The following is a 22,032-nucleotide window of genomic DNA, read 5'->3' as shown; positions in this document are numbered from 1 at the left end:
AGACAACAGAGCGAGGAGCCGTGAGCGAGGCAGAGAATCAAGCCCAGGCACAGTGCACTGGGCCCGAGTGCAGGCGTCAGGACGTGCTCAGCCCCAGACAGGAAGGCGCTGGGACTCGAAAACTAGAGGAGACAGTGCCACTTTGCTCCTGGACAGAAAATCTGGAGGTGTGGATGCTGAGGAAAGGGCTTGGACGCTCAGCTCTGCTGTCCCTGACTGCGCGCTCCAGCCCTGCTCTTCAGCAGCTGAGGGACTGCAAGGAAGCAGCCTTGAAGTCGAGGTGTCCAAGGTGAGCAAGGGGCAGACAGTGCACAGGGACCAAGGGAGCAGGGGTGAGGGTGTGGGGGCGTGGTGCTGTCTGCACGTCCACACAGGGCAGGGCGCGGACGGCCACTTCCAGATGAGCTCAGGGCAACTCGTGACTAACACAGAGATTCTCATTTTGAAACATCCCCGATTCTTCCTAATCACACAGTTGAAAAGTGAAGCAGAGCCCTGACTAGAACCTACCCTCCCGCGATGCCCTGGGATTGGACTTCACACAGAACACAAAGGGCGGCTGTGCACACCCAGGTGGTACTGTGAGTCCTGGCCCTGAGTTCCGGCAGGGCGGCCAATTTCCTGCACTGCTTCACAGCACTCAGGCTAACTGAGCCCTCAGCTAAGGGCAGGAGCCAGAGGTAGAGTACAGGGGATCTGCGTGACGTGGACACCTGCTGTGCCCGGGTTAGAGACCTTCAGTAAATAAGCACAGGGACACAGGACACACACTGTCACACACGCTTTCGTGTCAAAGGTCCCAGAGGTCACCTGGCTCAGCTCACCTGCACGCTAGGTTTTGGGAGACGGAGCTCTTCTGGCTTCATCTTGACCTTCCTTTTAGGCTTCGGTTTGTGTCCTTTCTGTGCACTTAGCAGTCGCATAGCAGCTGCCGCGTGCTTGAGAATGCAGTCCTTGCTGCAGTACACTGTGTCAGGCTGCGCCACATGGGAGCACCCAGGGCCCGCGCAGGGCACGGTGCCAGGAGCCACTGTGACCTGCAGAAGCCAAGAGGAGGCATCAGAGGATGGACGTGCGATGCCAACAGGAAACGCACTTGTCACCGCGCTATGGACAGGACCAAGGTCTATCTAACAGTAATTTTGATGTGAATAAAAATCATCTTTGTTCATGCAAACTGCACAAATCCCCCACCGCTGTGCAAGGCACTGCCCTGTAACCACCCCTGGCAGTTCGAGCTGGGCAGGGCGCTGAGGCAGTCCCTGGTGCACATGCTCTGCACATCTCCTCCCCTTCAGCCTGAGCACCACTGCGGACACCATGGGCCCATAGCCGGGTCCCCCAGGACCAAACTGTAACTCTAGTGAGATAATGTGGCGTCCCAGCATTCAGACTTTTTCTTTTTTACCTTTTTGAGACAGGGTCTCCCTATGCAGTTCAGGCTGCCCTTGAGCTCACTTTGTAGTCCAGGCTGGCCTTGAACTCGCAATGATCCTCCTGCCTCAGCCTCCCAAGTTCTGGGATTACAGGCATGCACCACCAAGCCCGGCCTTTTACTTTTTCTTTCTTTTTTTTTTTTGGCCAGCGTTCAGACTTAACCAGGTGAAAGTTCTCCAAGGAGGAACTGGACCCTTCCCAACAGGAGACCCTGCGCCTGGTAGGAAGCAAGCTACCCTGCTACAAGCTGGGACCACCACGGTTAGGACAGGAGTGTGGGGCTGACAAAGCACGGACGCCCCCTGCAGGTTCCAGATAATCAGTGACTGACTTCTCAGTATGGCTGTCACCAAGGTTGCAGGGACGGACGCACTGCTGGGCGAGGACCTCCCCAGCAGAGCCCCAGGAGCCCACAGCCCAGCTGCCCCGGCATGAGGTCTCAGGTCTGGCTCAGCAGGGCCAGGCTCTGAGCCCGGGACGCAGGGCTCTGTGTACATGGCCTTCAGCTGGGCCTGTGCTGATTCCTCACAGAGCACTGGCTCTCAAGAAGCAGCGCAGCTGTCCACTCCCGCTCGCAGGTCCTAAAGCCTGTCTGAAGGCCCAGAGGACATTCCCGCCAGGCGCCCCGCACTTCCACAAGGAAGCTGTCACATCCGAAGGGAACACTGAGCACCAGCGTTTCTGCTGCTCAATCTAGGTCTTCCTGGAGTGACACACAGGCTTATGTGAGTCAGGTGAAACTGGCAACAGAGAGGACACTGGAGACTTTGCCTTAGTAAATGTGATGTTCCTGATGGACCCCACATTTTCAGGAAATCACGCTTAACGTCTCCCCCAGGCCTGGTCCAAAGGGGCCAAGTCCTCGCAGCTTCAGCGTTTGACACATACAGGGTGAACATGGCAAGGCAGAGAGGCTTAGGGACACGGCCACCTCCACCTCGACCATCTCTGTACCTGCTGGAGGACAGGCAGGGCGGCCAGGAGCCCAGGAAGGCCCAAGCGGAACTGTGCTGAGCCGGCCCCGTGCAACTGGACCAGAGACGCTGCCAGCTGGGAGCGGCAGGCAGTTCTCAGCAGCAGTGCATAAGGCAGCAGAAGTGACTGCCATGGCCCAGGGGGTGTCCAGCTCAGGGAAGGGCATGAAGACGGCAGCCTCCTGGCAGGAAACGATGCACCGAGCCACAGAACACACACAACATACACAGCGCCACAGACACACAGAAAGGCAAGTGTTTCCATGGTAACTGGGAGAGCTAGGCGTGGTGGTGCACACCTGTCACCCAACACTCTGGGTGCAAGTTCAAGCAGAGACGGGGCAACAGACCGACTTGGTGAAGTTCTGCCTCAAAATAGAAAATGGAGAAGGGGCTGGGCGGGCTCAGTGCTAAGGCCTCGTGTTCAAGTCTGAGTCCACAGGAAAGCGAAGCAAAATTCCAACATAGGAGGTGGATGGTGTGTTGTAAAAGCTCTTGCTGGGACCATGTGGCGCTGAGCCGGGTTCCCAGCCAAGGACGCTTCTTGTGGGCCACCCCACGCCCACACGGTGGTGACCCAGCAAAGCCTGCCTGGGTGAAAGGGAGGACACCTTTGGGACTGGTTTCTGTCACAGCCAGTCTGCCCCGAGCAAGGCCGCCCCTGTGTGCTCCCGGCCGGCCAACAAATACTCACAGGCGGGGACGTCCTCTCGGTCTCCTCGCCGCTGTGGCTTGGGGTGTCCTCAGTTCTACCCTGGCTGCCCTGGCCAGCCCCAGGCTTCTGCTCGCGCGTCCCTCTGCCCTCGTGCTCCGCGTCGTCGTCGGAGCCTCCGGGCCTGCGTCCAGGCTCCTGCTCACCGGGGGTGTCTGCGGTCCTCCTGCCCCGTGCTTGCAGGGTGGTGCAGTCCGGGCAGAGGCAATTGTCGCCGTTCCTCCCCCAGAGCTGCCCTGGCGCCTCAGAAACGCCCACACGGTCGCCGTGGACCCATCCCTCACGGCGGTCACTGCTGATCCTCCACCTGAGAGGACAAAGTGACCACTCAGGAGTGGGGGGAGCAGTGACAATCACTGCCCAGGGTCGAGGAGGCTACGCTGCCTTAACGCTGCTACGCACCACGGGACCAGGACAAGGAGAGAGCGCGGGACTAACATGGCCCGAGCTTCCTCCCTCCATTCCCTTCACATTCGGCCACACTCGCCCCATCGTTTTCCACCAGGACATTCTCACGTGACTTGCGGCTTCTGTGTGCATCTGCACACGACAGCCACCCAGCGTCAGCCCAGCAAGTCCCGGGGACACCCAAGCCCGGGCACCCAGAGCCAGCACGGGCCACACAGGTGCCAGCAGGGTCAGCACACGGTGGGCCTGGGCGCCCTGCGCCCTTCCCTGGGGGTCTGGGATGGCAGACGTGGTCCCCGCCTACATGACAGTCCAGGGTGCAGCGGCCCCTGGGGCGGGCAATGAGCTCTCCCTGTGGTCTGCTGCTGGACAGCAGAGCTAAGCAGGAAGTGTGGCTGGGGGCAGCAGTGTGGAGAGGTGGCAGGCAGCCCTCTGCAGCCAGCTTCTTTCTCTCCCAGGGACTGTGCAGCTTCTTCCAGTCAAACTACTTACCGATCGCACCAGCTGGGGATCAGTGCGTACCAAGGCAAATGGAAAACACTCTCCCCGTTATGTCCCTGCGCTTTTTCCGAAAGCAAGCAGGAATCTCCCCACCAGCCCGAGACCCTGACGCACCTGTTGCTGTGAGGCGGGCAGCAGATGCAGTGCAGGGCACTGGGGTCATAGCCCTCACCCTCAGGCTGAGGTCTTTCCAGGTCCCCGGGGTCTTTGTCTTTAGGTCCCTGAACCACTGTGGCCTCCGATTTGCGCTTTCTGCCATCTTCTGCGGCCTGGTTCACAGCGCTCCGGGCAGCCTCGCTGTCGGTGTCCAGCCTGCAGGGTGGCGCATTGTGGCCAGCACTTCCGGCCTCCACCTCCACGGTGTTGCTGGGGTCTTCCCCCTGACGCTGCTTCCTCAGGCGGCTGCGTACGCCCCTCAGCCCCACTTCTGCTGGTTCTTGCTCTGGCTTTCTTGGAAGGCGACTCTGAAGTCCCTCCAAAGTGACGCCATTGCCGTCGCTGTGGGAGGCGGCACCCTGCTCATCCCGTCCTCTGGCCTCTTTAGAAGAGGCGGGGTGCTCCTTCACACACCGGGGACCAGGCCAGCTCTTCGCCTCAGTGCTGCTCTCGCTGTGCCCTCCCGAGGCGCTCCGCACAGGTGTCGCTGGCCAGGATACCGGCTCTCTGGAGTCCTCAAGGGACACAGCCCGTCCTCCTTGCCGCCAGGCTGTGCTCAGCTCTCCATCCTGCTCAGCGTGCTTTGGCCAACTGCTGTGCTGCAGGGAGAGGCTGTGTGGCTGCTGCCAGGCAGGGTCCCCTGCGGTGTCCCCAGCGCCCTCCTGCTGTGTGATCGTGGTTCTCCGGATCCCCCAGGTCTGCCCGAGCTCTTTCCTCAGGGGGCTGATAGCTTCGGGTGCATCCTCAATGCTCTGGTCACCTGTATCGTCCATGCCTAGGGCAGAAGGCAATCTCACGGTGACCACAGACCCGCGAGTTCCTTCTCGTGTGCAGGACCCGGCACCTGCCCAGGGAAACATGAACAGCACTGAGCTAACACAGATTCCTGCTCACCCAGGTGCAGCTGCACAGGAACTACCGGCTTCTGACCTTTCCTGAGCTCTGGCTGTGAGACGACCCTGGGCCACTCACTAGCTTCAGGTACACAGAAAACACTAACACACCCTCCAACGCCACATACGACGTCCCCACCCACCTGCTTAGGCCTGGTCTGCCCCTGGGAAGAGGTGGTGAAGGAAACAGCAGGTCAAGCAGGCCATGATGTGACCCCCACAGTGCGGCCGGCTGACACGCAAGGCCACCTCGAAGCCCTGCCCCTCCCATGCCAGGAGCAGGGCTGGCCTGGCCCACGAGCACAGGGCGCCCAGTGCTGGGCCACTTCTCTGCCTGCTGCAGGAGGACTGGCCAGGTCCCTCCCAGGCTGGGGAGCCCTAGCTTTTTGGAAGCCGCACTCAGGCCCCTGCACACCAGACAGCTGGTGGCCAGGTGTGGACATGGCCTCGGGCCATCCAGGTAGCAGGCTGTCCACTGTTGACCATGGCCGTGAGGCTGGAAATGGCTTTGTTTGAATCCACTCTGCACTCGGGTGCAGCCGCAGCTTCAGCCTGTATTCCTGGCCTCCGTTTCACTTTGTTTCTATAGCATTAAAGGAAGTGTGCCAGACCTTTATTCTTGCGTAAATGACAAAACTGTGTGAAAACGGTACATACCTGGGCAATTCTTTTTCACTCTATTCTAGTATTAATCACACATCGACACTAATTATGTTTCTGATTTTACTCCACGCTCCATCTTAGGGCAAGGACTGGTAGAAAATGAATCCCTAAAAATGCAAAGTATATGAAACTAAAACTTCTGAGAACATTCATTTCTTTCTCTCTACTACATTCTGTCCTTCAGTAACAGAAAAGGTATGAGAGTGACCTCCTCCTCATGTAACTATGAACTGCTCTCAAGGTCAACCAGAAGCTACAGAAGCCAGGAATACACCATCGGGTCACTTAAGGGGACCCACCTCTTGAAGGACACAACCCAACTAAGTCAGGGGAGAATGGGCCCCTCAGCGGGGTGCACATGGGGCCGGCAGGGGCACTGCGCTGCTCTCGCCCAGGAGGGCTGGTTCACTTTCACTGCTGTGGAAGGCTGAGACTGGCTCCTTACACACACACAGCACACAGAAGCACAGAAGTCATAATGACTAATTCACTGTCACCAGAAAGACTTTTGAGGAGACTTTTTCTGTTCGTGGAAACCAATGAGTTTATACCAAATTTTCATTTCCTTACTTGCCGCTGGGAATTGCACCCAGGGCGTGGAGCACACTAACCACAAGATCTGCCCCCAGTCACACCCCAGCCCAGAGGGGGCAAATCTGGTAGCAGTCAGAAGAGGGTTGAGTCCTGTTCTGCACAGAACACTGAATTTCTTCTGGAGATGCAGTTCAAGGACCAACAGCAAACCTCACCGAGATGGCACTGGGTGCAGTGGCCACACCTGTACAACCCCAGAAAACTCCTGACCATCAGCACTAGGGGAACACTTTTCTGCAGACAGAACCCTCTTTGGTAACAGTCCTTCATCAGAGAGAGAACACGCAGTATACAGGCGTGAACACTAATAAATATAACCCACCCTCATCAGAGAGAGGGCACCCAGTATACAGGAGTGAACACTAATAAAAGTAACCCACTCTCATTAGAGAGAGGACATGCAGTGTACACATGTGAACAATAATAATACAATCAGTGGAAAAACGTGAATCAGATGAAGAGGTGAATAAACATTCAGGCAATCGCCTTGGGCTCAGATAAGGTTTGCGATGATTCAAATGATGAGGAAAGCTCCTTGCATCTGGTCCTTTGCAAAGAATGGGACCCTGCAGACCGGAAACACCAACACAGGACATGAACTACTTGCTCCCATTTAACGGGACTGGCACTTTACCTGCCCTAGCACTGAGTGCTTGCATGCTGAGTCCTGAAATCCTAAATACAACTCAAACCGGACCGACGAAGTCGCCTGGTCCCACCAAGGGCGAGGCCTCCACTCTCCAGTCGGTGAGCACTCGCCAGTGAGAGGACTCAAATTCCCAGCGACCCAGACAGTGCAGAGGTTCTCTGTGGAGAGCGCCTGCGGGAACAGAGAGACTTGTTATAGACCTCAGGTAACACCAGTAAGGAGAACTAAAGGGAGACAAACTTTCCAAGTACTCCATGATCCCAGAGACTGACAACACCCAGAGGTCTGGAAATTGCCTGCTGCTGGTCTTTTAAGGCCTCTGGCCAATGGCAGACATGCCTGATATATTTGGGAAGAACCTGGCCTGCCTAGGGGCCCACAGCAGGCTTGGTTAGCCCACCGCCTAGGCAGTGGCTCCCACAAACCTGGCCTCAAGGATGAGGAATCGGGCAGCAGCTTCTTCCCAGACTGAGCCCACTTGTGAGGACTCAGCTCAGTGAAGCCCAACTCAGGCCTGAGCCCCATGGTCAAGATGAGAAAGCACAAGGGACAGGACGATGTTCAGAATTATTTAAAAATTTTCAATGCTGTGACTGCAGCATCCCTTAAAGAAAGTCTGACAAGCTCGGAGAACTAGTGTTCATGGTAACCAAACTCCAAGGGGCTGGGGGGGGGGTGCAGATCATTGCTGTGTCTGGAAGGTCCTGGTCCTCCTCAGTCCCTTACACACAGCTTCAACATACACACTCACTCGGGATTCCCGCTACAAGCCGCATCAGAGTCTACATTTCCACCTCACAGGCCCCACAGCCTCTCTCCTGAGCACAGCCCAACTCTCACCTCTGCCTCTGCCTGGCTCCACCTGTCCTTCCTCTACCTGGGCTCCCTTGTGACCCGGGACAAAGGGCAAACATTCCGTCTCCCTTTAAAGGGACAGTGACCACTCAGGCCTCAGTGTCCACTCTGACAGCCACATGGACCCAGCACAGTCACACAGAGACCCACACATGGTCATGCTCAAAGTTCCTCGCTCCCATCCCCACTTCAAGGGTTCAGAACAGAGCCAGCCATAGTAGTGTACACTTGTAATCCCCCCTACCTGGAGGGTTTGGAAAGAGAATCACAAATTCCAAGCTAGCAAGACGCTGTCTCAAAATAATAGCTCGAGAGTGCCAGACTAGCGTGAGCACGGCCCAGGTGGTGCAATTCCCAGTAATGAAAAAAACAAGCACAAACACAAAAAACAAAGCAAAGCAAAATATCTAGATTTTAGAACATACTCCTCAGGGGAAACTAGAAATAAACATTATATTTCACAACACTAGCATTTATAAAGGCAAAAATAAAAAGAGGGTTAGGATTAGGTTTGTGGCAAACTTAGGGCTGTGTCTGGTCTGCTTCTCTTTTACTAACTGACAGAGCTACTTGGGGTCTGGCTGAGTCCCAGGAGCAGGCTTGAACTGGACTCCATATCTCTAGAAAGCCAAATGCAGCATGGTGCTCGCGCGCGCACGCGCACACGCGCACACACACACACACACACACACCCTGTGCTGGTGGACACTGGCTGAAGGAGCTGGGGGCTGGACGAGGACAGCCGGTCTGGGAGGGAGGCTGGGGGGAGTGGCTTGGCTTGGATATTGGAAGAGGGCAATGGAGAGGGTTTCCACAGGGCTTTGGGGATGGACAGTGAGACCAGGTACCGGAGGGATGCATGAAGCAAAGTTAAAGGGGAGTATATAGTACTTCTCCAGAGATTCTGGGGAAACTACTCAGAGGCAATCTGTAGACCAAAAGTGGCTTCCATGTTTTGTAGCTGGGTGCTGTGCTGAGGACATCTTGGCAGCAGAACTGTACTACAGTTTTTAAGAAGCCCTCCAGTGTGGGAACTGTCTACAGAGCAGTCTTCCCTAGGGAAGGCGGGACGGGAGTCCTTCCGGTCATCTGGTACACGGCCTTTCTTGGGTGATGGGACATTATGGAGGTGGTTTCCATGTCTGCAACAGCGGTCTGCAGGTGGCTGACACCTATGCCCCAGAAGGACCCCTCCATGTTGTCCTTGCTTTGAGGTCTGAATTGCTGTTAGCTCAGTTGGGAAAGAGGCAGCCAGAGCCTAAGCCTGGAAACAGCCCCGCCCAGCAGTTTCTGCGCATGGCAGGACTGGGGACACAAGTGCTCGCGGAGTAACTGAGCGCTCGCCTGTACTACCAGCAGATGGCGCTCAAGGGCGGGCCTTGACGGGGCTACCAACGCCACACGACCGGTGGCTTCGCGGACAGATTGCTCCTTTGAGGGCAGAAGCCAGGGGCCAAGGGCTTGGCTTTGGGTGACACTAACGCCCAAATGACACCTGCTCAGTCCCTCCTGTAGCTCACCTCTTGCTCCAGCCACGCTCCCGCGGCAGCGTCAGTCTTCCTGCTGGGACAACTCCGGACTTGCAGATGGAGCGTGTGTGGGTCCCCAGCTTACTCCAGGTCAGGTGTGTTACTGCCTCACTCCTGCAAGAGCTGGGTGCTGGCCCGAAGGAAGAGGGGAGACCCAGATCTTCTGAGGGGACCCAACGGCCAGCAGCGGTGACCCAGGGGCCCCAGCCCACACCCAGACAGACTCAGGTTCGAGGCCAAGTGAAGATCTGAGACAAGAACTCTCTGTAGGTATTTATTCTGCTTCAAGTAACAAAACCTATGAAGCCCTGTGTTTTAATGTACAGTGATATAACACTCTGCAATACAAAATAACAATTTACAGAAACTCCTATCAAGTCAACCTAAAGAAACACACTTGATTTTTACATTTGTGTATTTAAATTAGAAAAGTTTGCTTTATGTTAAAAAAAACCTTTCCCATCATGTTAGATGTTGAAACTTGACCCCTACTTTAATGTAATTTAACCTACTGATGCTTGCTTTCTAATACCAAACATCCCAAATTTCTAAATTCTTGAGGTTTTCTCAACTTAAAAATCTGTGCTATAAAGTGAAAAATCTGTAGTGATGTACAATATAATGGAATAAAAGACTCCAAAGAACAAATGAACCTCTCTAATTTTGTATCTGCAAAATTAAGTTTATGAAAATATAAAAAGAATTATCAAAGTGTATTTGTACAGTCAAATAAGTTAACCAGGCTTTCTCTATTCCATGTCAGAAGTACCTGAAAACACATGACAAGCAGTACAACACTGCATTTCAGTGAGAACCTTTCTACTTTCTCATTCTTGAATAATAAATCACTTTTGTCCTGCTCAAACTTTGTACAAGCCTGACTCCATTCTGGCGGCAAACTCAAACCAACACCTGCAGCAGGGCAGCCGGCTGAGTGCTCGTTCCTGACCAGGCTGCTCACGGGCAGACTGACGCCATGCTCCTGACTGTGCGGCTCAAGAGACCCTCCCCACCCTCTGAAAGTATGCTTACTGTTGTCCCTTTAAGCTGGTAAAATGAAACATGTTTCCATAAATTATTTCAAATGCAACAATGTCTGCTAGGATAGATGTTGCTTTGAACTGTTTTTTTGAAAAAAATTCAAAACTAGGTATTTTTGTCTCTGGATTGAAATTTGTAATTTAAATTTCTCCATAATGAAACGAAGATGAATTTATAACTTTTGGGTTTCTCAACACTGCTGGGGAGCTAAGACTGTCTTTCCCAGCTGCAGCATCCACCGGAGCTCACCCACCCGATGCCCCTGGCCAGGCGTCCTGCTGGCCCAAGCCAGCCCTGGGGAACAGCTCCAGAAACATGGAAACAGATGAGGTGCTAGCAAAGGTATGGCTCTGAGTCCACCAAAATTCCCTTAAAACTTACAACAGTCAAGTTATTGGAAAAGATAACTATAATCTGAAAAAGCAATATGCTTTTGTAGATATTTTCCCATTTCTGTAATTTAAATGGAAATACTAAGTTCTGAAGTTGTTTTTTAAAAAAGCATCAGATAAAGATGTGAAATTCTGTAAAATCAGTATATACAAAGTTACAGTAACTTTTGAAGTCCAGAATATCCTTTCCAGCATCTAAGTTCATCAGAGATATTTCAAAAACTCTGCACAATGTTTTAAGAAGCTGGCTTTTTGAAAGGGTTTCTGCCAGGCTGAGCCTGTCTGAGACTAGCCACCATGAAGCCTTTCTCCGCAGGTCTGATGCAGCGCCAAGGGTGGTGGTTTCTAGGCCTGGGCAGAGGTGCTGCCTGCATCAGAGGCCCTTGTGGCCTCCGGTTTCAGGTCCCGGGTACTCTCTTTGCTCTTGCTGCGGTCCTTGCGATCACGGCCTCGCTCTCTGTCCCGGGCCCTCTCACGGTCACGGTCACGGCTCCGGGACCTGTCCCGGTCGCGCCTCCTGTCCCGGTCCCGGTTTCTGCTTCTCTCCCGGCTTCGGTCCCACTCCTTGGCCCGGTCTGCCTGCCGCTCTCTGTCCCTGCTTGTGTTCCTCTCGCTGCCTTTGTCCCACTCCCGGCCGCAGTCTTTCTCTCGATGTCTTTCCCATTCTCGGCTCCTCTCCCAGTCTCTCTCCCGACTCCAGTTCCTGCCTCGGTCTCGGTCTCGCCTCCTGTCCTCAAACGCCCGGCCCTGCCGACTCTCTGGCCCCTGGGCTTCTGGCTCCTCCAGCGATTTTTCTTTGGGCCCAGCTTCAAACCGTTCTCTCTGCCTCCCTTCAAAAGTCTGATTCCTGTACTCGTGGCCTTTGCCCTCTCTGAAGTCAGCCGCCATGGCCCACTGTCCCTCAGTCTCATGGCCCTGTCCAGATGAAACACTAGAAGGCAGGGCTGTGGCTGGACCAGCCTCATCCCATCGGTCCTTCCGGTGCTGTGGGGGGTGGCTCGGGAGCTCCAGGAGGGGTCTGGGGGATGGCTTCATTGCCTGTGGGGATGGGCCTGGAAAGTGAAATCGGGCAGGCGTCTGCTCGTTTTTTTCCGAAAAGGGTGCAGAGACCCTTGGCCCCCCATATGGCATTGGTGCTGGTGTCCTCTGACCTGCAAACCTAGGTGGCGAGTTTACTCTCTGCTCTTCAAACTGCTGAGGCTGAAGGCCGCGGGGGCCTGGCATGAAACCTGGGGCTTGGCCTCTGGGTCCGTCAAATTGACTGGGATGGGGTCCCCGGGCACCTTCGAACTGACTGGGATGGGGCCCTCGAGGGCCCACAAAATGGCTAGGGGGTGGTCCCCTCTGGCCACCAAACTGAGCAGGCGGGGTTCCTCCTCGGGCACCTTTCAGCTGAGTCAGGAGAGGCCGTCTTTGGCCTCCAAACTGGAAAGGTACAGTACCCCTGTTCCCCATGAACTGAGCCTGCTCTGGGCCTTCACACTGGGGAGAGGCCCCTGTCATGTCACTGTACAGCGTGTCCTGGAATTCCCTTTTCTCCCCATGGGGATCTTTGTGTTCTTCAAATTGGGCTGGTGCTCCTCCTCTCGGCCCAAGGTAAGAAGGCGAGGGCCCCCTATTGTCCCCATAAGGTGGCCCATGTTGCCCCAAGAATAAGGAAGGGATGGGTGCCTTTTGGGCCCCAAATCTGGCAGGTGGAGGTGCTCTTGGCCCATCATTGTTAGGAACCATATTATCTTCTGGAAATGGGGGGACTGGTCCCCTAGGTCCTGAAAAATTTGGGCCATGAAGTCCAGACATCCCAAAAGAGCGAGGAACTGGTTCACGCTGGCCTGGAAACTGGGGCTGCGGGGCCCCTCCTTTTTGTCCAGCCTGGGGGTACAGGGCAGTGCCTTCACCAGGCCTGGACAGTGGCTCTCTGTCACCCTCTGTGTCAGTGGCTGGGCTGTCGCTCTTCCCAGCACACTGAGTGTTTCTTGGGTCCTCATACAGGGATGGGCAAAGAGATTTTTCCTGAGAAGTGAATACCAGACCTGAGAAAGGCTCTCTTCCTCCAGCAGGATTAAAATTCTGCACATCATTTTGCAGAGTGAAGCCAGGCTGAAAGGCAGTGCTTGGGGGTGTAGGCAGCAGCACCCTTCGGGCAGGTCTGGCTGTGCTGTCTCCAGCTGTGGGGGGATGGACACTCTCCAGGGGCTGTGGAACAGGGTTTCCAGGTTGCTCACACCCCTGACCATCCTGTTTGGATATCAGTGCAGTCTTTTCACCTGCACCCCAAGGAGCCGCAACTAACTGCTTTGATTCCTGGGCTGCCACAGGAACCTGGACTGCTGTGGCCCCACAAGGAACCTCCCTGGTAGGCAGGGCACCCTGTACGCCTGTACCACCACCTGCTGGAGGCCTAGAGAGGGGCTCATTCTCGCTGCTCTCTGCTAGGCGCCTGGCCTGCCTAGGGTCTCTATTCTGTCTCGAGTCTGAGGTTTGGTTTGTCCCTGGGACTCCCTGATTCTGGTCTGGGGCCTGCTGCTCCTGGGGGAACAGCTCTGCCTTCGCCAGTGATGACTTTGGAGGTGGTGACATCAACGCATCTGACACAGAGAAGTGTGCCATGGAGACCCCCACTGCAGCTCTCTGCTGCCTAAGAGCTTCTTCCTGTTCCTCTAGCTGCCTCTTTTGCTCCTCAATTTGTTTGTTTAGTTCCTCCAGCATTTTCTGCTGTTCAACCAAAGAGGGAGTGGGAACATCAGCGGTGTACTCTGGAGGCCTCTCTGCGGCGCTGCCCCTCACATCTGCACACATCCTGTTGGGCAGGTCGTCAATGGTCACTTTGGCCTCCTCTAAAATGGTCTCATCTTCAGGGTCATAGGCCACCTCTTCCCTTTCGGCCATGTCTGGAGCCTTCTCCACATCTTGACACATCCTGGTCTCTGAAAGAGGAGTGTCAAAGGCTCGCTCTGGGTCATATTCTTCTTCAGGGTCATATGGCCTGTCGTCTTCCTCTTCTTCCAGAGTCTTATCTTTTGAGAACTGACCAAACTGCTGAACGATGGGATCTAACAAAGGAGCAGCTGACACACCTTCCTCACCCTTGTTTCTAGAATCCTGCTGTACAGCCAGAGTTGGCCCAGCAGAGTCTTTGGCACGGGGTTCAAATGCCTTCTTCTTTCCAAAGAGAGTCTGCAGAATGTGCTCCAGTGGGGTGGCCGTTTTTGAGGCTGATGAAGTAACAGGTGAAGCTGAAGCCGCTGTGGTAACCGCTGCTGTAGAGGCAGGTGCAGCAACACTGCTGGTGACCACTGGAGCGAGTGACGACAACGTCTTCAACACTGGAGGCTCGGGGAGAGGGGGCGGGGGTGGAGGAGACCCGGGGGGTGTGGTGCCCACAACTATGTCTGCAGAGTATAGCTGGTACTTGGGGGGCTTCCTCTCAGACTGTGAGGCTGCTGTGACTTTGGGACAGACTGGAACATCTGTTTCTTCCTGTTGAAGTCGGGCCCGCTTCTCCTCTGTCTTGTCCAACTCTCCAGCATTTGAAGGACGTTTTATTTTTTGACAGATAACTAACCCAAGGATTATATTTGGTCGTGGTGACTCAAGACCTAAAAAACAAAATGTTTGTCAAGTTTTAGAATCTAAATTCAGTTTTTATCCTTCATATGTAAATTTTATTAAGGGCTCTCATGGGGAATGTTTAACAGATAGATGAAGAGATTCTGAGGCAAAATAAAATCAAGTTTAACACCAGATGATTCCAGTCCCAGACTCTACCAGCACATCTGCCTGGTCCTGACAGCAGGCCAGATGTACCCCCGATCGCAAACTACAAAGGACTGCAATCTTGAGTAAATTTATTCCATCATCAGAGATTATGTTCCATGTTTTTAAATGTATAATGCTAATGCGATAGTTCAGAGGACATGGAAGCGCATGTGCAAACATCTGTCATTGTTCACAGAGATCACAAGGATGTATGGACTACGAGTTTTAATTTTAATTTTTTGCAGTACTTAGCATGGAACCCAAGACCTCCCATGTACTGTACTGGGACATTTTAAACAAAATCTGACCTGGACTCTTTATTTGCCCCTTGGTAGGTATCAGGAGGGGAACAATCATTTTTGTCTTTAATTCATGACTTATAACACACAAGTAAAGGTAAATATACTAAGTAAAAGCTGTTGGAAAAAAAATTCTGTCAGGATTATAATGGGAAAAATGAAGCTGTTTGAAATGGCTAATTAATTTGGGTTAAGAACAAAATTCAATGAACATTAACTTAGGAAGAACTACCCAATGCTCAAGTCTTCCTAAATATAAAGAATTGTGCTTACTCGAAACACCAAGACATCAGAATTGAGTGGCAAAGAGCGTATCACAGGGAGGAAACATGGGGAGGTCTGGAGTATAGTTTATTAAAGGTAATCAAGCCTATTCTAAACATTCTAGGTTGTAGTTACTTAGATCAGGAATATTTCTTACAGTAATGATCCCCCCACCCCTGTACTCATAAATGAACCAGTATCAAAAGAGGGACAAAATATTCACATCACAGAACAGTAACAAACATAGGGCACAGTGATATAGAAGGAACATAATGTGGCTTTTAATAGCACAACATATCTAAAATTAAACTGTATATTCAATGTTCAGATAATTTAACATTGGCAAAGGTATATTTTTTCCTTTCAATTAAAACTGATGCTAAAAGCCGAGCATAATGGCACAAGCCTGTAAAACCAGCAGTTGGGAGACTGAGGCAGGAGGCCAGCCTAGACTACATAGCAAGACCCTGTCTCAAAGAAAACCAATACTATACATTTTCTTCCTGTTGTGATTTTAAAGATGGCCACTGATCATTTCAAATAGCTGTCTTCAGATGCTATTATGTAAGTATAACTGAGTGTTTTCAACCTTCTTAACCCCAAGAAGACACTTAGGACAGACGTCTGAACACATCATGGGGTCCATACTCTCCTACCCCTCCAGAGGAAGACCAGGCCCACTAGGGGGCCCTGCCACCCACCCAAGCATATAGTGATTGCTCTCCCTTGTGAAGGCCTCCTAAGGGCCTGCTCCTTCCTGGGCTGGAATGCAAGAGCTGAGATGAGGCTCCAATTGTCATGTAATGAGGACCCTCCCAGGGTCTTTTCACTAGGGAAATGGGATAGTGCTCACAGGAAAAGCTGAGCAAAGGAGCCACAGAAACTCAAAAGACCGGGCACAACACAGTAAACATCACATCCAGATTTTTCCACACAGCAAATGGGAAATGCAATCTATGAAGTTTACTTTCTAATACCATGAATGAAAGGTATTTTAACTTAAAACATTATTTCTTTTTACTTACTACTTTATTCAACTGTATATTTTTGGGGTACGTTTAGTTGTTAAACTGGCTATTCTGCTCCTTCTGGAACAAAGGTCCGTCTAAAATGACTACAGAACTTGTAGAGAAGGTTGGAGTGCCAAGCAATCAAAATTTAGGGCCTTGAGCTGAGATTCTAATGGAGGTCAGGCTCTACAATCTGACACCAGTGCCTGCCTGGCAAGTGCAAGGTTGAGTTTGATTGCTGGTACAAAAATAAAATAAAATAAAATCTGACACCAGGAATAAAAAACAAACAGACTCTGCTAGCTGACGTGGGAGGGGAGGAGCAAGGGACAGCAAGAGGTGGGGGCTCTGGCATGGGGAGACCCAGGACAGATCAGTGCCAAACATGTGCCCTCAGCTCTGATGCAGTGCACTGCCTCACTCCTTGAAAAGCTCCATGACAGGCTTGTATCAGGGCTCCTCGTATAAATCAAGCCTGCCACTAATGAGCATAGGGTAGGCAACTCACTCTGAAACCCAGAAGACAGGCTCCGTCCTGGCTGGAGCGCTCCTCTATAACCAAGGTTCAGGGTGACCCAATGTGTTTCCTGCATGAAATATTGAGAGTCCCAGCCCAGGAAAATTCTCCATGACCTCTGTAGTCATGGTCCTCGCAGTAAGGCAAATGTTCCATGACTTCATATTTACACTGCTATTAAGCAATGCAGATGTTTAGAGTTTGCTATCAACCAGCAGCTGGTCTTCTGAAATGTTGTCACCTCCTGGCCATCCTAGCCACACAGTGCATGGGCCGATCAAGCTCTAGAGGTCAGTGCACCTTGATTTCCCACTAACCTTCCTTGAGATTCTCAATTCAAACTGGGCTGTCCCACAACGAACACCCTGATTTTGAAGGACACCCTCAGCACTTGACGTGAGTGTTGATGCCACTGTGGACTACAGGAATGTTTGAACTACAGCAAGCACCCTGGGAGCAGCTTCTATTTAAGAAATAATACAACGCACTTATCAATAATCTTGGAAGCATCTTTAGGGAGAAAAGGAGGAAGTGTATTGAAAGATGTTCCACACTGCCCTAAGAAAGGTGTCAGGCAGCAAAATGTCAAACCGGGTCAGAGGGTCACCTGAGTCCATCCAGCTGTGTCCTACACCTTGTGGAGGGATAATGGAGGCCCATGTTTCTCAGGGCTCACTTTATAGGCTTGCCTCACTTAGCTGCCACAGGAAGAGTGCTAACCCCCGAAGCATGCAGTGAGTCCTGAGAAAGTGGCCTCACCGGCTGCAGCAGAGATTGACAGTGTGGGGTATAGGCGTCAAGGGCCAACACTGGCAACAAGCACGCTTACCAACTCATCTTCCTCTTGAGGGCTGTTGTGAGGATTGCAAGTAACAAAGCAGGTAAAAAGAAGGAATAGGTGTTGGGATATTGAAGTAGCAGCTGTAGTTAACATGTGTACTCCTCCACTTCCACAAGGAATAAGGGTACAGATGCAGTAGGAACCTCCTGTTTTCCTTCAGAATGTAGCATGTGCATTATAGCACATGTATGAAATGAGCCCATTAAATGCCACACCTGGCACCCTTGAACTCTGAGGGTGTAAGGGTCTAGTCCCAGACACAGTGGTCTTAGACCATACAGGAAACAGAGAAGCCAGGGACAAAAGGTGTAACTGGGAAGGTGTGTGCCAGTTCATCTCTTGGGACAGGACCAAAACTAGAATCTACATCCAGATGAGTCAGCAATAAACTGTGCGAGGATGATGTGGCCAGAAAGAAAGGTCCCCTGTTTCTACAGACACTGAGCAGTGGCTCTATGAACCCCCACAAATATCACACATGAGCTACTCATTAAAATGATAGCCCTTTTAAGGTCTAAATCTGCCAAAAGACAACATGTATACTTGCTGGAACAGAAGTTCTGTGGAAGTTAACAAACAGTTCTTAAGCATGACTTGGATAGAGTTTGGCAAATATGGGGAGGGGCACTATACTTTTCCCAATGTACCAGGCATACACATGCACATCCCAGAGCCCTCCTTCTTTTCCATTTTGAGTCCCTAAGGCCTGTGAAAAGCCACTGGCCCAGTATATGTTTCAGGTAGGAGGGCACTTTCCTTCTTCCAGGTGCCCGGTGCAGGAGATGCCTGCAGCTGGCCAGCCCACAGCCCTCTGTACTGCCAGAAGCAGGTTATCCCAGCTCGTAAGCAGCAAAGGTATACCTACGACAGGTGGCCAGGAGCTACTAAATGGTGCAAGTCAAACAAACAGTGACCAGTTTCCATGTAACATTTTTATTGATTTAGAGCAAGAAATTAGTACATTCCATTCAACACTATATTCTGACTCTGATTACAATTTCTGGGCAAACTACTGATACAAACACATGAGAAATAAAGATGTGCTTACCTGTCAATATGTGAAGGCACAGTACTTTCCAGCTAATTAAGAAGCAGTTAAAAGCAAACACAAAAAAGAAGACACTGTGGACTCTCACACTTCCAAGGCTGCTTTCTTGCAGGAAGTCAGAGGTCAGCCCCTTCCCTTAGGAGTGCTCAAGGAGGGTTGCACAGAGGAGATTGCATGCCTGCTTTCAGCATGGGCTGCTCAGCAGGTGTGTGTATCAAGACCTAGTCCCACTGGTTCTCTCAGGCTAGGCCATGGGCCCCTGTTGAGTGCCAGGTGGGCATCTTGGCTTCAGGCCCAGCACTGTGAGGGCCACACAGAATCAATGAGATCTCCTTTCCCCTGACTCATCTTGTTCCTGTGATTGAGGCCCTAGACCTGCAGACTCTGAGACCTCAAGTCTCCTCAGTGAGACCCTGTCAATGGCTCTTAAGTCCAGCTCAACTGAGGTCTAAGTGGAGAGGACCCACAGCTGGACTAGAGTGGCCCAGGCTTTCCTGCTGTCTTTTGAAATGATGATGATATAACTAAAGTTGTCACTATCTAACAGAACAAGACTCCCATTTTTTGTGCAGAGATCACTGAAATGTGCAGAGACAAATTTTCTATATGTACTCAGCAGGCTCTGGACGTTCTCTGAGCCATGTGTGAATGAGATGTGGCAGAAGAGAAGCCCTCTGCGGGAGCAGGTCTACACTGACATGGTTGCTAGAGCATGAGAATCAAGTGGGAGCTGATGAGCAGACCAGCTCAGGTACCCCATGAGGGCACTGCCTGGGCATCTGCAGGGTCTCTGTTGGCTTCTCCAATGTGAACAGCAGAGGTGGGAGGATCCTGTGCTGCCAGAACCTATTTTGGCCCACAGTCATATGGATGCTTTCAGCATGGGCTGCTCAGCAGGTGTGTGTATCAAGACCAAGTTCCCACTGACCAACCTCTCTGTCCCTATTCTGACCTTCTGAGTACACCCTCCATTGGACTGACTCATGCCAGTCCCTGCCACAGGCTGCAGGCTCCAGTCTGGCATGCTACATGACCTTCAGACTTGTGCTTCCTGCACCCCACAGAACACAGAGGGCAGCAACCTTGGCGCTGAGGGAAAAGCTCTAGGGTGGATGGGACTGTGCAGATTCCAGTACTACTGGGCTTCTAGAGGTACACTGGGGGCAAGTGACACCATGGGCAGCTCGAAGATCCTGGTGTTCTGTGTGGCAGTTGCTTAGGCAGGACAAGGGTGTGCTGAGGGGACGTGGACACCACCTTCTGACAGGTCTTGAGCCACCTTAAGTATTTTGCTGAGATTAGGCTCCGTGAAGACAGAAACACTGAGCTGGAAGACTCCACTGCAGATATACATACACGCATACACACACGCATACACACGCACACAACCATCTGGAAAACGCCAAGCTATCAGCACATAAGGTAGCCCAGTCATGAGTGTACCTATTGCCAGTGTGTTAATATCATACACATTTTCACGTCCACAGTGGTGTCAAAAGAATAAAAAAAAAGATATACTGAAGTCTTTCAGTTGAAAAAACTCTTTCAAAATCCGTGGCAATGTCTCATTCCCTTTCTAAAAACTATCCTTTCTATTTTAATAAAACACAATTGTTATTTATTGAGGATGGAAATCTGTCTTTTTAGGGTCCCCTTCAGGCAGGGTCATGGGTTCACAAGGTGCCATGCTGGTGAGTGTGACATCTACTCTGCTGTCACTAAGTGTGAATCTGGGTGGTCAGCAACAATCACATGTGGTGTATGAGGTGAGCCCTGCTCCACCTAACCAGAACCTGTGGCAGTTTCACAAGGGAGGCACTGCTCCTCTGGTGGCCTCGCTCTACCTTTTCACTGTCCTCTGTTGAGAGCCTCTTTCACTGTGTTCCACAGGAACCAATGAGTAACCCACAACTGCCCCACTCCAGGCACCCTCAACGCCCCTGCGTGAGTCTTCCTCTGGCATGTGCTAGCAGGAGACTGTGCAGACAGAGGAGCTTAAACAAGGAGGAAATGCTGCTTTAATCATTTAGCATAGGGAGGCTCAGGATCTAACTCATAGTTTTCTAAGAAAAAGTGCTCTTTTCCACCTGAAAGAAAGGCGCTTATGGCAGCACAGCTCTCTGCTATGGGGAACCACATGCACACACTAACTCCTACCCATGAGCTTACTCACAACTGACCAGAAGCTCCTCAGTGTCTGTGGGTCTGCTGCTGGATCTTCACCTTCAGGACAACTGGACTTCTCCTGTTCCTGGCTATGAAGATGCTCTCTCCCTATGGCTGCCACCTCATACTCCCAGGGCCCCATCAGGTAGTATACCCTTACCTCCACCTCCAGGTTAGATCTGAAAGGACATCCTGAAGCACTCTTAAAGTGTGCTTATGTTGGTATTAAAGTAATGTAAATTGTTATGTCACTCAATATTTAACCCTACAGTTATTAACACCAATCAACCCTTCTGGGTGGCACAATTCCAAACAGGAGGCTGAGGAGAGCCCAGCGCAGGCAGTAATGACAGTTCCTAAGGACCAGGCCTGTGACTGGGGTGATGGGTTGTCATTCCCACAAGATGACTGCTTACTTAGGGGTAGCATGAGTGACACATGGGGTTCTAACAGCTCTACATGGCTTCAGTAAGAGCTTCTGCTGAGGCTTGGTGACAGAAACCATGGAACCAAAGTGCCAGGTCTAGGCTGCATCTGAATGCTCCCAGAGTTTAGCACATGTCACTACAGTAGAACTCTTGAAAGTGCACTCAGCATGTGACACACACATCAGCTCTGCAGTAAGACTGATCCTCTGAGGACGCCATGACCAAGGAGACACACATTCAGGCAGGCACCCAGCTCCGATTCCCTACTGGAGTCATATCAACCTCTTCCATGGGGCTATGAAGAGCTCCACACCAATGACGGCTCAGAACTATCTTGGAATCACCTCAAATGAGGAAAATTCTGGATTTTTTTTGGTTAATTCATAAATAACTCTTTAAACATGTTACTTTCTAAGGAAAAAGCAAACACAAAGTAGTCTGCCAAAGATGAAAGAACTTATGGAAACTTTAGCTGTGGTTTTCAAAGTAATTCTTTCAAGTAGTGCTTTTTGACATCACTACGTTTCCTGTCCCAAGGAATCAATTCCTATCAGAGGAGCTGCAGCGGGGAGCAGGCATGTCCTGAGCCCCACTCACTCCCAGCTGGGTAGGAGCCATGAGCTGCCCACCTGGACTGCAGGGCGGGCCAGATGCCAGGTGAGCAGCACGTTTCCTCTCCCCCAGGCTGCTTCTCACCTGCTGGAGATGAGAAAGGACCACAGATCTGAGGCTGGAAGGGAGCAGTGGGCTTTCTCCCTCTTTCTAAAACTTCTGAAACAAATTCTGCACAGATTGGTGTACGTTTACACCTATGTCTCCACATCACAGAGGACAGGATCCCGTTACATACTGTTTCCTGTAAGCTCCTAATTCTGCCTGCTGGGCTGTCGGGGTTT

General features: G+C 51.8%; 2 protein-coding genes across 7 annotated transcripts in view; both read right to left on the bottom strand.

Annotated features, from left to right (window-relative positions):
* Positions 1-7,874, bottom strand: part of LOC102011357 (death-inducer obliterator 1-like) — a 31,565-nt gene extending 23,691 nt beyond the window's left edge. Inside the window, exons 1-5 of the mRNA XM_013507433.1 lie at positions 7,828-7,874; positions 6,973-7,158; positions 4,147-5,032; positions 3,106-3,430; positions 825-1,037 (exon numbers count right to left, since the gene is read on the bottom strand). Of these exons, the coding sequence (XP_013362887.1) occupies positions 825-1,037; positions 3,106-3,430; positions 4,147-5,032; positions 6,973-6,997 (1,449 nt within the window). The 5' untranslated portion in view covers positions 6,998-7,158; positions 7,828-7,874. The remainder of the gene's footprint in view (positions 1-824; positions 1,038-3,105; positions 3,431-4,146; positions 5,033-6,972; positions 7,159-7,827) is intronic.
* A 1,738-nt stretch (positions 7,875-9,612) lies between these two features.
* The window catches only part of Dido1 (death inducer-obliterator 1), a 54,166-nt gene continuing 41,746 nt past the window's right edge, over positions 9,613-22,032 (bottom strand). For 5 of the 6 annotated variants that reach the window (XM_005410007.2, XM_013507449.1, XM_005410006.2 and 2 more), the window contains exon 16: positions 9,613-14,403. In XM_005410007.2, the coding sequence (XP_005410064.1) occupies positions 11,150-14,403 (3,254 nt within the window). In that variant the 3' untranslated portion in view covers positions 9,613-11,149. Of the gene's footprint in view, positions 14,404-18,411; positions 21,836-22,032 lie in introns of those variants that run through there. The other variant, XM_005410010.2, reaches the window with a different exon arrangement.

This window comes from Chinchilla lanigera, unplaced genomic scaffold (assembly GCF_000276665.1).
Source record: "Chinchilla lanigera isolate Chin_1 unplaced genomic scaffold, ChiLan1.0 scaffold00127, whole genome shotgun sequence".
Lineage (NCBI taxonomy): Eukaryota > Metazoa > Chordata > Mammalia > Rodentia > Chinchillidae > Chinchilla > Chinchilla lanigera.
The sequence above is the reverse complement of the archived record's forward strand: the minus strand, read 5'-3'. Positions and strand labels throughout refer to the sequence as shown.